This window comes from Girardinichthys multiradiatus, chromosome 11 (assembly GCF_021462225.1).
Source record: "Girardinichthys multiradiatus isolate DD_20200921_A chromosome 11, DD_fGirMul_XY1, whole genome shotgun sequence".
Taxonomy (NCBI): domain Eukaryota; kingdom Metazoa; phylum Chordata; class Actinopteri; order Cyprinodontiformes; family Goodeidae; genus Girardinichthys; species Girardinichthys multiradiatus.
Genome location: NC_061804.1, coordinates 34,578,716 through 34,592,455, shown reverse-complemented (window position 1 = coordinate 34,592,455; position 13,740 = coordinate 34,578,716). Strand labels below are relative to the sequence as shown.

General features: G+C 39.2%; 1 protein-coding gene and 1 long non-coding RNA gene across 3 annotated transcripts in view; one reads left to right on the top strand and one right to left on the bottom strand.

The window, feature by feature from the left end:
• The first annotated feature begins 630 nt into the window (after positions 1 to 630).
• LOC124876798 lies at positions 631 to 4,290 on the top strand. Of its 2 annotated transcripts, none has more exons than XR_007040373.1 (4): positions 631 to 730; positions 1,553 to 1,715; positions 1,886 to 1,960; positions 2,209 to 4,290. It is a non-coding gene; the product is annotated as an uncharacterized LOC124876798 (long non-coding RNA). The 2 variants fall into 2 exon arrangements; XR_007040374.1 differs by having other exon boundaries at positions 645 to 730; positions 1,556 to 1,715.
• ubash3ba (ubiquitin associated and SH3 domain containing Ba) overlaps positions 3,438 to 13,740 on the bottom strand; it is a 29,461-nt gene continuing 19,158 nt past the window's right edge. The window contains exons 2-14 of the mRNA XM_047379809.1: positions 11,609 to 11,662; positions 11,216 to 11,402; positions 8,587 to 8,785; positions 8,150 to 8,319; positions 7,853 to 8,061; positions 7,597 to 7,741; positions 6,686 to 6,806; positions 6,456 to 6,578; positions 6,269 to 6,361; positions 5,737 to 5,881; positions 5,541 to 5,647; positions 4,649 to 4,758; positions 3,438 to 4,538 (exon numbers count right to left, since the gene is read on the bottom strand). Of these exons, the coding sequence (XP_047235765.1) occupies positions 4,401 to 4,538; positions 4,649 to 4,758; positions 5,541 to 5,647; positions 5,737 to 5,881; positions 6,269 to 6,361; positions 6,456 to 6,578; positions 6,686 to 6,806; positions 7,597 to 7,741; positions 7,853 to 8,061; positions 8,150 to 8,319; positions 8,587 to 8,785; positions 11,216 to 11,402; positions 11,609 to 11,662 (1,801 nt within the window). The 3' untranslated portion in view covers positions 3,438 to 4,400. The remainder of the gene's footprint in view (positions 4,539 to 4,648; positions 4,759 to 5,540; positions 5,648 to 5,736; positions 5,882 to 6,268; positions 6,362 to 6,455; positions 6,579 to 6,685; positions 6,807 to 7,596; positions 7,742 to 7,852; positions 8,062 to 8,149; positions 8,320 to 8,586; positions 8,786 to 11,215; positions 11,403 to 11,608; positions 11,663 to 13,740) is intronic.

Here is a 13,740-nt window from a genome sequence, read left to right as displayed (position 1 = left end):
CATTCTCCCTCCCCCCCACCCCCCCTTTTTTTGCTGACAGGACACTTGTAACCTGTAACTCTATGCGTTACATTAACGCTCAGCTTGGACTCCTGCTTTACTTGCACAATGATCACCTGCACTGTTGTATTGCTCTTGCATCTTATACTGCTCTATATTTACTCTCACTCACTTAAAACTATGCACATATATTTATATTATATTGTAGATATGTTTATACTGTTTAATTTGTACTGTATTGCACCGACTACGGCAAAACAAATTCCTTGTATGTCCAAAAACGTACTTGGCAATAAAGCTTTTCTGATTCTGATTCTGATTCTGGTCACCAGATATGGTATTCCGAGTAATTACTTAAGATATCTTCAAAACGCTGGGAATTTTAGCTTTGTACATGTGTAGATAGGAATGTGTGTGTGAAAAATAGATTTCTACTTGTAAAAAATAGTTACACAAGTTGCAGTGTTTCTTTGTTAAGCTCTGTTTACAGATACAAAGCTTAAAACTACGTGTAAAACTAACTTGCGTGTGAGTTTCGACTTGTACGAATTTTGACCAGAACTTTCTTCCTGTCGGCCAATTGGTCAATGTCATGTCAATCACAAATTTAACAATCCAATCAGGGAACAGATAAGTTTGGCTGTAGTGGAGGCATTTTTACTGAGCGGCAGGTCCTGGACGGAGACTACGTTTAAAGATGGAGGACGGCACCAGAGGAACTGCGGCTGAGGTGGACATTACTTTACTGTTTAGCGGAACAACAAGATCATTGTACAGATAAATATTTTTAGAAAATCACGTACGGTTCCTATACCCTGTCATCTCGTGAGGTGCAGACAAGAAAAGCTGCTTCCATTTGAAGCAGAGTTGTGTTTACAGCCTTAATAAAAGCTTAGCAACATCACTCCTCACTTCTCATATGTTCAAATATTCCCCTTTGTGGTCAATTCAGTCTGCTTAAAAATCACCACCGTGGAGAATAATGTCTTCCGATATAAAATTAATCTTTATATAATGTCGTTTTGATAACAATTGGAATTGATGTGCTCTGACTTTATGTCAACCCTGACACATTAAAGAGTGACAGCATGGAGTCCTACCAAAATGCAACTATAGGAACTGGTACGCAAAGTCTGTTGATATTTTGTTTAGTATGTCAAATGTGTTTTGGGACTTTTTAGTTAAATAACATAATACATAATTAACTTATCTCAAAGTAGGCTATGCTACAATTTTGGATCAGCTGTGTTGTCATGGGAACGTTCAAGCAGTTGACAATTAGCCACTGTCATCATCATCATTTTAATATTTATAAAGTGCATCACAAACCAAAATTGCCATACACATGAATAACATATAAAAGAGAAATAGACACTTTAATAAAAAACAAAAAAAACATAAGCAATAAAAAGGTTAACAATATAAGCAATAAAATCAGCAATAAAATGCATAAAGGACAACAAAGACTGGCCTAATGCTCATGCTCTCTGGAATTAAAAGCTAGGTTAAAAAGGTGAGTTTTTAAGAGATTTAAAATAACTTAAATTTCCAGCAGACCTCACAGAAAGAGGGAGACTGTTCCAGAACCTAGGAGCTGCAGCTGAAAAAGCTCTGTCTCCCCTGGTCACGAGCCGAGTCCAGGGAACATCTAAGAGCTGTTGTTCTGGAGACCTTAGAGATCTACTGGGGATGTGTGGATGTGAAAGCTTGTTGAGGTAAAGAGGTGCCAGACCATTCTGATATTTAAAAGCTAAGTCTTAAAACCATTTCTAAAAAAAGCAAAGTGGTACTTCAGAGAGAACCTTTTCTAAATAGGATAGTGTGTGATACAGCTTTAGGGAAATCTGCAAATCATTTAAAATTGCCTGTTTGTTTTACTTAACAGGAAACTGTAAATCAAGAAGACCTTGGTCTATTTTTCTCCAGCATGGACAACCTGGGTCATTCCCGTGACTCTTTGGTGAATTCATTTTTTTTCCATTATTGAAGAAATATTTTATGAATATAGTAAGATGGCACAGGTTACTGCATATTTAAAAAATACATTTTAATGGCATTTATTTTGTCAACTGCATTTAATAGTTATTCAACATTAAATGATCATAATTGTTATTTAGTGGTATTTATTTTTATGCAATGGGATGGTTTATTGTGCTTAAAGTGGATTTCATTGGTGTCAGTAACTCAATCATTATATTCTTCTTTCAGGTGCTTTTAGAAAGGCAAGTTTTGCAATACTTTAAAATAGGCTGGAGCAGTCCTGCCAACAACAGCGCTTGGACTTGGATCATATTGAGTTTCTATGTGAATGCATTGACTCTAAAGCAACTTCCTGTAAAGGATTAATAAAGCTATATTCTATTCTAATTTGTTCTCTTTGTGCACATATTAATTTTCCTCTGCTGGTAGCAAAGCAGAAGCAAAGAAGAGGGAGAGTGAGAGAGTAAGTTCAAACCATCTCTTCCATCAATTAAAAGTTTTATTAATATGATCTTTCTGTGAGGTCTGCTGGAACTTTAAATTATTTCAAATCTCTTAAAAACTCATCTTTTTAACCTAGCTTTTAATTCCAGAGAGCACGAGCATTAGGCCTGTCTTTGTTGTCCTTTATGCATTTTATTGCTGATTTTATTGCTTATATTTTTAACCCTTTTAGTGCTTATGGTTTTTTTTTTATTAAATTGTTGTCTTTATTTCTATTTTATCTGTTATTTACATGTATGGCACTTTGGTTTGTGTGCTTTATAAATATTAAAGTGCCTGTGACATTGAATGTTCATGATAAATCCAATTACATTTATGGAAAGGAAACATTGAAAAAATATTTTATAAAGTATCTTCATGCCACTGAAATGAACAGTTTTTGTGATATATGGTCATAAATTTCAGTAAAAAGACATGTCCAGACTACTCCTTTGCGCTCTTTTATTACGTCAAAGGGGAACCCCCGCATGTAAACTGACTGCTGCTACAATGGCAGCAACATAGACATCAGTCAAGAGAAGAAAGTCAGTTGTCATCAGATGGCAGAGCACAAGTACAGCCGACCAACAGCTGCTTTCGTAATATTGCTGCCACCACCAGCTATGCCCTGTTCCACCATATTACCTGTAACCACTTATCATTGACGCTCACACAATGAATGACCGGAGACTTCCCCTTTGAAATCATGTCCGGCCGACTTTGGACTTGCAAAACTTAACACCGAAATATGCTTATATTATCTGATTGAATATTATTTTTATTTAAGGCCATTTCAAAATAAAACTCAATAACGGGTGTAGTGTTTGTTCCATTTTTGCAGTTGTCTGGTTTGTAAACTATCCAATGCGGTACCAAGCAAATTTATGAGTTCCACAAATTACGGGCATCCCTCTCATTTTCCACCAAATCTAGAAGAGTGTTTTGTTTTTGCAGAAAGCATAAATACACAGGCCTTAACAACTCCAAAACAGTATTTTATTCATTTAGGGAGTATGAACAGATTTCAAATCATACAGCAAAGGATGCCTTAAGCAGTGAGTACTTAAATTATTTAATGTAACCAAAAAAGAAAAGAAAGAAAGCACCAGGTGTTTTAAAAGCAAAGTCTTTTGCAGAGTTTCAGGGATGGTCATGACAAACAAGCAATAACTTTAGTAGAGGCACCTGCATATCAGTAGCAATGCAGTTAGTCATGTAAATTAATATAATAGATTTTATTTGTCACATCAACTTGGTTGTCTCAAAGTTATGTGAGCAGTGGGTTTACTAAAGGTTCAAATGTTCAGGTGGACTCAAAAGTCATGGTGGAAGGAAATGATATGAAACATTGAAAACATTAAAGACCAGTCTGATTGTCAACCTTTTCTACTGTGCTTCTTCACAATGTGGATGTCGCTACAAGTTAAATAATAATTTCAGACATGTGGAAAAATACTTCTGTGGAGCAAGTGTGTCTCAACTAATGCATGTCACAGTGTGTGAAAAGGCAGCAGAGCATGAAGTCTTCACCACCCACTTCCCCTTCTGCCAGAGGAGAGGCCGCAGACAGAGACAGAGCTTCAGATAAAAATCTTGTTTCATCGCATTGCTCAAAAAGAGTCAAATTTTCTTTGTAGAACCTCAACATTCAATGTAATTAAGGGCCATATTGAGAGGCAGGCAGTGAAATGCCATCCAACCTAAAGCTTGCTTTAGCTGTGATCTCAGCACAGACTGGATCCTCTCTTTCCTGAGCGTCACATCTAAACTTCATGGGCTTTTTTATTTTTTGCATAATATCTTTTATTGGAAGCCACACTGTGTTTCTTTTTGTCCTTTTGGTAGTTTAAACAGCATTCTAAAACTGTGAAAGAAAAAAAAAATTATGTTTCAGCATTTCAGGCTGACACAAGATAAGGAGCACAACAGCACATCTTTTAGTCTTGCATTAGCATTTCCCTCCAGTTGAAACTGTGATTAGGTCCATGTGTCAAAGGCAAAATGGGTGGGTCGACCAGCTGCCATACGCCTATCTCTCCCATTTCTTCACAAGCACAAAACCCCAAATAAGGAATCTGCAAGCAGAATAAGACAGATGTGCATGTTATTAATGGCGAACAGACAGGAACTGCACGGGGATGCAGTAAGGGGATGAAAGTAACTTGTGAGACAAAGCAGAACTGACCTTTCGGACAACTTGGACAAAGTCCTTGGAGTTTTGGGGGCTGAGGCCTTGCATTTGGCGAGTGCAAGCCTCCAGGGAGGAAGCATGAGCTACAATCAGGACCGTGTTTCCTGTGTGAAAGAGGTCAAAAAAAAAACCTCAAGAGACACATTCCATACATCCCGTTAGCTTTCTTTACCATATGGACACACTAACTGGAATTCATACCCCTTGAGCGTATATTACACTTTGTCATGTTAAAACAGCAAACTTCTATATATTGAAGCAGGATTTTATGAGATACACTAACAAAAAATATTGCATAATTGTGAAGGATACATTTTTTTTAAAACAATCTTCGCAAAAAAAGCTAATTTCAATCTTCCAATTTAGGTCTGGACTTTGACTTGACCATCCTAACAAATCAATACGATTTGATTTACATAAATATTACCCTGACTGCATGTTGAGGTCCATTATCCTAGTGGAAGGTGAACCTCCACCCATATCTTTTGCAGTCTCCAACCAGTTTTCCTTTGTGATTGCCCTGTGTTTAACTCCATTCACCTTCCCATCAACTCTGAGCATCATCCTGACCTCTGCAGATAAAAATCCTTCCCACATCATGATGGTGCCACCACCATCATCACCTTAGGGATGGTTTGTTCAAGGTGATATGAAGTGTTAGTGTTCTGCCACACATTGCATTTAGGCCAAAAGGTTCAATTTTGATCTCACCCTGACATAGGACCAAATACAAATGCATACCACACTTTTCAGATTTTTTATTTGTAAAACATATTGACAACCATGTATAATTTTCTTTCCTATTCACATATTTGCACTACTTTGTGTTGGTGTATAATAGAAACTCCCTCTAACAATAAAACATGGTGAGGTGTAGGAGGCTTACCCAGACTTTTGCACTCTGTCAGGATCTCTTGGGTCACTTGGAAGCTCCTGCTGATGTAGGTGTCGTAAGACTCTGACACTGTCAGTTTGCTTACAGGAATATGAGGTCTGCAGAAAAAAAGAAATAAAAGTTGATGCAGATTTAACTATAAAGAAACATGACATTTAAATGCTCCAACATCCATGTTGCTTTGTACCTGTATGTTGTGTCAACACTCAGGTTAGCGGCCACCAGTTCAGCCGGTGGGATCCAAGCGGGAAGGCAAGTGCCTGAAACCCATTTGGTCCATTCAAACAAACCAGGTTCCACACGGATTTTTGTCTTAGCCTCCTGCTGGAGACCTGAAACAGTTCAAAACAGAGAATGTAGTTGTAAATCAGAGAGGCAAATGTATTTGTAGTAATGATATTGTAAGTCATGCAGAACAGACAGTAAAACTGTTCAAAGATTGAACGACTGGATAAAGGCTTCCCTTTTCAACCTATTTTGACTGCTACTAAAGTACCTTGGTACCACAGAAGTGTTGTTGTAATGTACTGAACCCGTTATCAGTGTAACTTGATAAACCCTGCTAATATATGAGCCTAGAGAACCATTTTGGACCCAACACTAAAACTCCTTCACTTTCCAATACATGTAAAGCAAATCATCCGAAGTATATAATCAAATATTTGATACTAGCCTGTGTGATCAATCTACTGATGAGGTAAATGAGGATGAGCTCCTACCTTGGAGGATGTGCTGAGCAGTCTGGATGCAGCGGAGAGAAGGAGAGCAGTAAAGAAAGTCTATTGTTGTGTGGCTTTCTAACAGGGCTTCCCCTGAATTGGGCGAAAACACAGTGATTCATTAAGAAATTAAATGAATTCAATTAAACCTTGCATTTGTGAATAACTTGCAATAACACACACAGACCTACAAGACGGGCCTGGGTGGAGCCAAACACAGTAATTGGACAATCTTTATCATAGTCCCGGGGACCTCCGCTCCTGTTTGGTAGGCTGCATGGCATGTTAAGATTAGAACGAATGTATCCACCTGTACAACATAAATTAAAGTCTTAAAGAGGAGAAAAACACTAACATTTTAAAGATCAAATGGAAGTTCAGCTTAGAAGTGCTCAGAGGTGCTCTCTGCATTCTCACCTTTGGAATTGAAACACTGGGTGACCCAGTGTTTGCCAAACACCACATCCATCCTCTCGCCGTGGCGACACACAAACAGCCTCATCTTGGATGAGGAGGAGTGAGCAGCTGCCCTCAATACCTGTGATGAAAACTTGTAGGCATTCACAGTGCCTTGCGCATGTATTCCTTATGGTTCTTCACATATTGTCACGTTACAACGACAAACTTCAAAGTATTTCATTGGGATTTTTGTGACAGACCAACCAAAAGCAAATAATTGTGAAGTGAAAGAAAAATAATGCATGGTTTTAAACATTTTTTACAAATAAAAATCTATAAAATGTGGTATGCATTTATATCCCTCTTTACTCCGATACCCCTATATAAATTCCAGTGCAACCAGCGGCCTTAGGAAACCTTCCTTTTTGAGTTGAGATTAAGTCTACAATCCACAAATCTGACCTTTATGGAAGAGCGACAAGAATAAAGTAGTTGTTGAAAGAAACTAATAGGAAGTCACTTTTGCAGATGAGACAAATACTGCCCGTGTGGCAAAAACTTAACTCAATATCATCCTGAAACCAGCATCCCCACGAAAGAACATGGCCATGGGAGCATTATGCTTGGTCCACAAATAAACTCAATTAAGAAACTTTGACAAGACTCTGTCCAATCTAACTAAGGCTGAGCTACTTTGCAAAGAGGAAAGGGAAAAACGTCAGTCTGGTGAAGACATAAGGCATCCATAATTACAGTAACAGGTGATAATTATGGAAATGCTTTCCCTTTCTTTACACATGTGTTGGTCTGCTAGGTAAGATCCTAATAGAAACATTAACTTTGTGGTTTCCTTTCTATAATTCCACACGGAAATGATCAATTCTCTTTACTAAAGCAGGCAGCCAGGTGACACTTTTAAAGAAATGTACCTGCATAGGAGGACAGAGGTCAGTGTGGCTGGAAGGATCCATAAGAGTGTCAAGCAGACTGTCATTTAATTGTCCATCTAATAATAGCCCTCCCACAGGACTACCAGAGGTAAATGGAGAGGCACAGTTGAGAAAGGAGTGAGACCTGCCAATCAGACAAGAACAAACTCTGCTTTAATTATCCATAGCACTTAGACAGTCACACAGCTAGTCTACACTAGTTTACTTATCGCGAATGTTGTTTTTTCATCCTTACCCATGAACAACCCATGTGTCTGACTCGTCGGCACGACTCACATAGTTCTCAGGCAGCAGGCCAGAGAGCCCAGTACCCAGCGAAGTGCCATACACCCAGCCCTCACTGGCTGTGCTCTGCTCCACTGGAGACATGAAGATGAAGTCCCCTTGCTGCAGTTCGAGCTCATCGTCGTTCTGGGGCACATACGGGTACATGACCTGAAACGTCTGCAGTAGGGAGCGGGTCATTGCAAAGGTTAGAGTGACAACAGGGTGTTTCATTAAGGAGCTACTTGTTTGGTCGAGGAAGGGCTACCTCATGGTTAGCGAAACGAATATCCCTGGAAAGGAGCAGAGCCAGCCAATCACAGCCTGCAGCCACGTCTATGCTTTTGGCCAACTTCTCTAGAACTGGAAGGTGACTACTATGAAAGTGGTATGCCATTGTGACATGAAGCTGCTTCTTATGGGGCTCAACATGAACATCTGTTTAAAAAAAAAAAACACACATACACAGATAAACATCCAGAACAATGATACGATTTTCCCATGGATAGAAACTCATTGGCTCAATAGGCATCTTACTTTAAGGTATGACAAGAGGCAAATTAGTACACAATCTGCACCTTTGCTACCAAAATTACTTGACGTCAATGCAGTCAGTCTTGGCTGATGGTTTAAGAGCCCCACCAATGTAACTGCACCCTTTGCATAGAACATATCGACGCTCTACCCTTAACTGAAGTTACAAACCTGCTTTAGATGCTGCCTCGGTTGCAAAGTCAGCAGCAAAACTCTTCAAAACCTCAGCCATCTGCTCCTCCACAAAAAGGCCAATAAAGTTCGAGGAGTTGTAGAGCTCCAGGGGCAGAGGCATTGGTATGCGACCTTTCCACTTGGCCAAGGTGGTCTGCAGGGAGTCAGTCAGAGCTTCTACCTTCTCATCAGCACACTGAGGAGTGCAGAAGCAATTGGTGATCACAAAAGAAGAAAACACACACCAATAATCAACTGTTACTGTGCCTTAAAAGTTTTTGCATTTTATGAACACAATGTTAAATGTATTTTATTAGGAATTTGGTGACAGTTATGTGCATAGTTGTGAACTGGAAGAAAAACGATACACGGTTTTCAACATGTTATACAAAAAAAAAAAAACCACGGTATGCATCGGTATCTTTCTACAGGCACATTTTGTTACAATTACAACTACACCTCTTTTCAGGTAAGCCTCTACCAGTTTAATATATCTAGAGAGCATCCTGTGAACAGCAATCTTTAAGTCTAGCCATAGGTTCTCAACTGGTCCAAGGTTTGGACTTTGACTGGGCCATTGTAACACTTTCATCTAAAACCAGTGTTTCTCAGTCCTGGTCCTCAGGGCCCATTATCTTGCATGCTTTGGTTTGGTAAATGTCTGATCAATGGGCTTCTGCAGAACTTGCTGAGCAGGTAATGAAATCATTTTAATCAGGTGTGCTGGAGCAGAGACACATCTAAAACATGAAGGACTGTGGGCCCTGAGGACGAGGGTTGAGAAACACGTGCACTATATAGTCAAAGGTATATCGGACTACTATTACATGTACATGAACTTTGATGACATCCTATTCTTAACCTATAAGGTCCAATTTGTTGAAGGACCCACCGTTGCCAGCAATAGCAACATCTTCCACAAGGTTTAGGAGTGTGTTCATAGTAGGATAAGTAAACCAGACTTTCAGCCTCTCTTCTAATTCATGCCAAAGGTGTTCAAGAAGTTGAGGTCAGGACTCTGTGGAGGCCAGTCAAGTTTCTCCAAACTAAACATTATACACCTGTAGCCATGAAACACCAGAATTAATTGATTTAGTGGTGTGACCCAATACTTTTGGCAATATAGGATCTCTGAACCATTCCATTGTAGGTCTGGTTGTATATTTAGGGTCACTGCCCTGCTGGAAGGTGAATCTCAGTCCAAGTCTAAGGACTTCTCCAGCTTCTAACACAATTGCCCTGTATTTAAGAGCCTCTTTCCTCTCATCCATTCTGAGCCTGTTGAAGACAGGCATCCCCAAAGCATGATGCTGCCAACACCATGTACCCTCATGCAGAAAGTCTGCTCAGTGTTTTGTGAAGCGTTAGTTTTACCACACATGGCGTTTTGCATAAAACACAAAATGTTCAGTTATGTCTCATTTGACTAGAGCACCTTCTTCAGCATGTTTGTTCTGTCCTCTATACAGCTTTTATTGGGACTTCTTATGGCTTTCTTCCAACAATGGCTTTCTTTTTGCCACTTCTCCATAACAGCTGTATCTAAAGAGGGCAAGACTACGAGTTACAATGTCGGGAGATTTTCCCTCCTGAGCTGTGGATCTCTGTAACTTATCCAACGTTACCAGGAATCTCCTGGCAGCTTTTATGATCAATATGGACAGCCATCTTCACGTAGGTTTGCAGTTGTGTCATACTCTTTCCATTTTCAAAAGACCGATTGAACAGTGATCTGTGAGATTTTTCCTTGGTCTTCATGATGCTGTTTGCTCACTAATTTCCTCTAACAAACCTCTGAGGCCTTCATGGAACAGCTGGATATATATTCATTTTATAATTAAATTACACACAGGTAGACTAATTACTATCTAGGTGATTTCTATGTGTGGGCAACTGGTTTTATTTAGGGGTATCATCGTAAAAAGCTGAAATACATATAAAACTTGCATTTTTCAGATTTTTACTTGAGAAAACTTTACCATAGGGTGCTACTTTGTACTACAACTACTGTGTTGGTCTATCAGATAACATCTCACTAATATGCACTGAAATGTTGGTTATAATGTGACTTAAGGTAAAAAAGCTTACATGTACCATGCAATACATTGTACATGAAACATGCCTAGTCAAATAGAAAAGTTAACCACAGGATCAGATTCTTTTTTCTCTTCTGGCATAGAAGAGTCCTGTTTCCAACACTTTGGTGACAGCAACATCCCAATACACAATGTAGCATTGATTATGATGATTACTATAAGTTGCTAGGCTTAACTTTGAATATTTTATGGCAAACCACCACGTAGCTTTGAAGAAATTTTAATATGGCCCAAAAGCAGTATAACAACCGACTGATGTCCTGGTGGTTTCAAGAAGACAAAAAAAGCATGTTCTTTTTATGAGTGGCAGGACTACTGGAATAGTTAAAGATGAGTTTTTAGAGCTACTCCACCAGCAGTTTGAATGTGTTTTTTTATTCAACCAGTGAGGAAAACAGTATATTTTGCCCATTTTGTGTTCAAGCAAACTCAAAAAGAAACCTGGCTCTTCGGCTGAACTACGTAATAAGGGTTTGAAAACCAAACATAAGGTTAGCAGGTAACTTTTAAAAAACCAAGCATAAAGTTACCATGAAGAACTGGCAGAGGGTGATGTGAGGGAAGATGTTGTGGGCCTTGTTCTTCCCGCAGGTGTGGCGGGACTGCTTCCAGAAGTTTGTGAGCTGCTGGAGCAGAGGTCCACTGGGCCGCAGGTATAACACATACTCTCTAGGCAAGGGGTCATCCAGGAAAGGGTCATCCAAATGGGAGAAGAGCCTTGGAACAACCCAAAAAAATACAGTTGGTGACAAGAGGGGAAACAGGAAAAGTGGCTATTATCCAGCAGAGGGCAGTAATGAGAAGGCACAGAAATTCAAAGCATTTTTTGTAAGGACTGCAAATGTTTATTTTTAAATTATTTGTTTTCCTGTTCTCTGTTCTGTGAGACAGAATGTTGGTAAAGGTGTACATGTTGTTCTCACCAGTCACAAGCTGCCTGGACGTTTTTGCCTCCAGTAGAAACCAGAGCTTTCAATCTGCAACGAGAACAAGGGAAGAGGGGGAGATCAAAGGATGGTCACAGGATCAATGTTCTCTCTTCCGGACCAGATGCATTCAGAGGAGCTTGCCTCATATTGTCCATGACATAACTTCAATACTTAAACCAGAGGGTTTATGAAACAGAGTCAATCCTAATTTGAAGAAGCTTTGTTCTTTGTTAGGAAAGCATTAATGCAATGTTATTGTCAGAAAAGCAAAGCAAGTCGGCTGGTTTGATATCAAGAAGCTCATTCTATGAATAAATAATGACCATCTATGGCTTGAGAATATGTAGCCCAAACCATCTTAAAGTCTTGCTTAACAATTTATTTCCTCAGATGCTTCATGTTCTGACATTTGCTAGCGGACAGTTTCAGGTTTTCAATATTTTTGTTGCATACAGGGTTCCCTTTAATATAGATTTCAGAACTAAAAGTGTTTTCTTTCTATGTTTACGGGCATCATCCGGTTGAAACTCTAGAGATCTTTTGCACCGGGAAAGGTTTCGGCATCAAGCACCATGGTGTGTTTCAAAGCATGACATCCATACAGTTTTACTTAGGATCCACAGTGCTCAGTAATTTCATCAGACTAGAGGGTTTTATATGTAACAGCTTAGGAAGAAACTAAATTAGGATACTGAAAAGAACACAGTGTGCTTTTTGTTTCTCTTTAAGCCATGGAAACAAAATCCTTTGCTTTTATAACTGAAAGACTGATGTGTCAATAACTAGACTATTTGACAGTAATTCTCTGCAGTGGATGTTTGAATCCTGTTCACATTTTTCCATTACTGTATCACTGAGCTTTTATTGACTGACAGCTTCTCTCTGGCCACGCTGACAGGAAAGACCTACATAGTCGTCTTTTTAAAAGGCTCCACCATCTCCACAAATGATTAACTGTGAATCCAATTAAAATGAACATGTGCTTTTTTATGACTTGTCCTACAGAGGCCTTTTCTTCCCCAGCTCTCAGGTCTAAAACTGTTTTTAATTCTTTTTTGTTTTTTGTTCCTTAATAAAGAAAACGGGTAGAAAGCAGATGTATTCACACCCCGCTCACATAACAAAATAAAAAATGTAAACACAATGTAGTGTATAACTGTGAAGTTGAAAAAATTATATAAAATATTTTTATAAAGTAAAAATCAGAGTGTGGCATACATTTTTATTTAGCCCCCTCTATTCTGATGTCACTAAATAAAATCCCGTGTGACCTATTCCACTCTCCACACAAGTCACCTAATTACAAATACACAGTCCAACTGTGCCTAGTATAAGAGCCCAGTATAAGAGGGCCAAGAGGCCCCTGGTAACTCTGGAGGAGCTGCAGGGATCCACAGGTCAGGTGAATTAGGTCTGTTACCAGGATAACTATTAGTTGTACACACACAAAGAAAGCCATTATTCAAAGAAAGCCTTAAGAAGTACAGTTTGGCACAAGGCATGTGAGATGCTGTAGTCAGACAAGACCAAAATTTCCTGTTTTGGCCTAGATGCTACATGTCGCATAAAGCTAACACTGCATGATAATCTGAACACGCCATCCGCATGGTTAAATGCGGTAGTGGCAGCATTGTGCTGTAGGGATCCTTTTTCTTTAGCAGGAGCAGGAAAGATGGTGGTCAAAGTTGATGGGAAGATATATGAAGCCAAATAGAGGTTGATCCTGGAACTAAACTCGTTAGAGTCTACAAAAGACTTGACACTGGGGTGGAGGTTCATCATCCTGCAGGACAACGACCTGCAGCCAGAGCTACAATAGAATGGCTTAAATCAAAGCATATTCATCTGTTAGAATGGCCCAGTTATCTGGCAAGACCTGAAAATAGGTGTTCACATATCCTCTCAATCCAATCTGACTGAGCTTGAGCTGTTTTGCAATAAAGAAGAAAGGGCAGACGTACAACACTGGTAGAGATTTCTGCAAAATACATTTTAATTTCTGGTTGTAGTGTGCCTAACTTTGAGAAACTTTGTGAATACTTTTTGCAATGCACATGTTAAAGCACATGTTCATGTCTTGATAAGTCATTTTATTTAGACCTCCTCTCTAAGAAAAACAAAGGGAA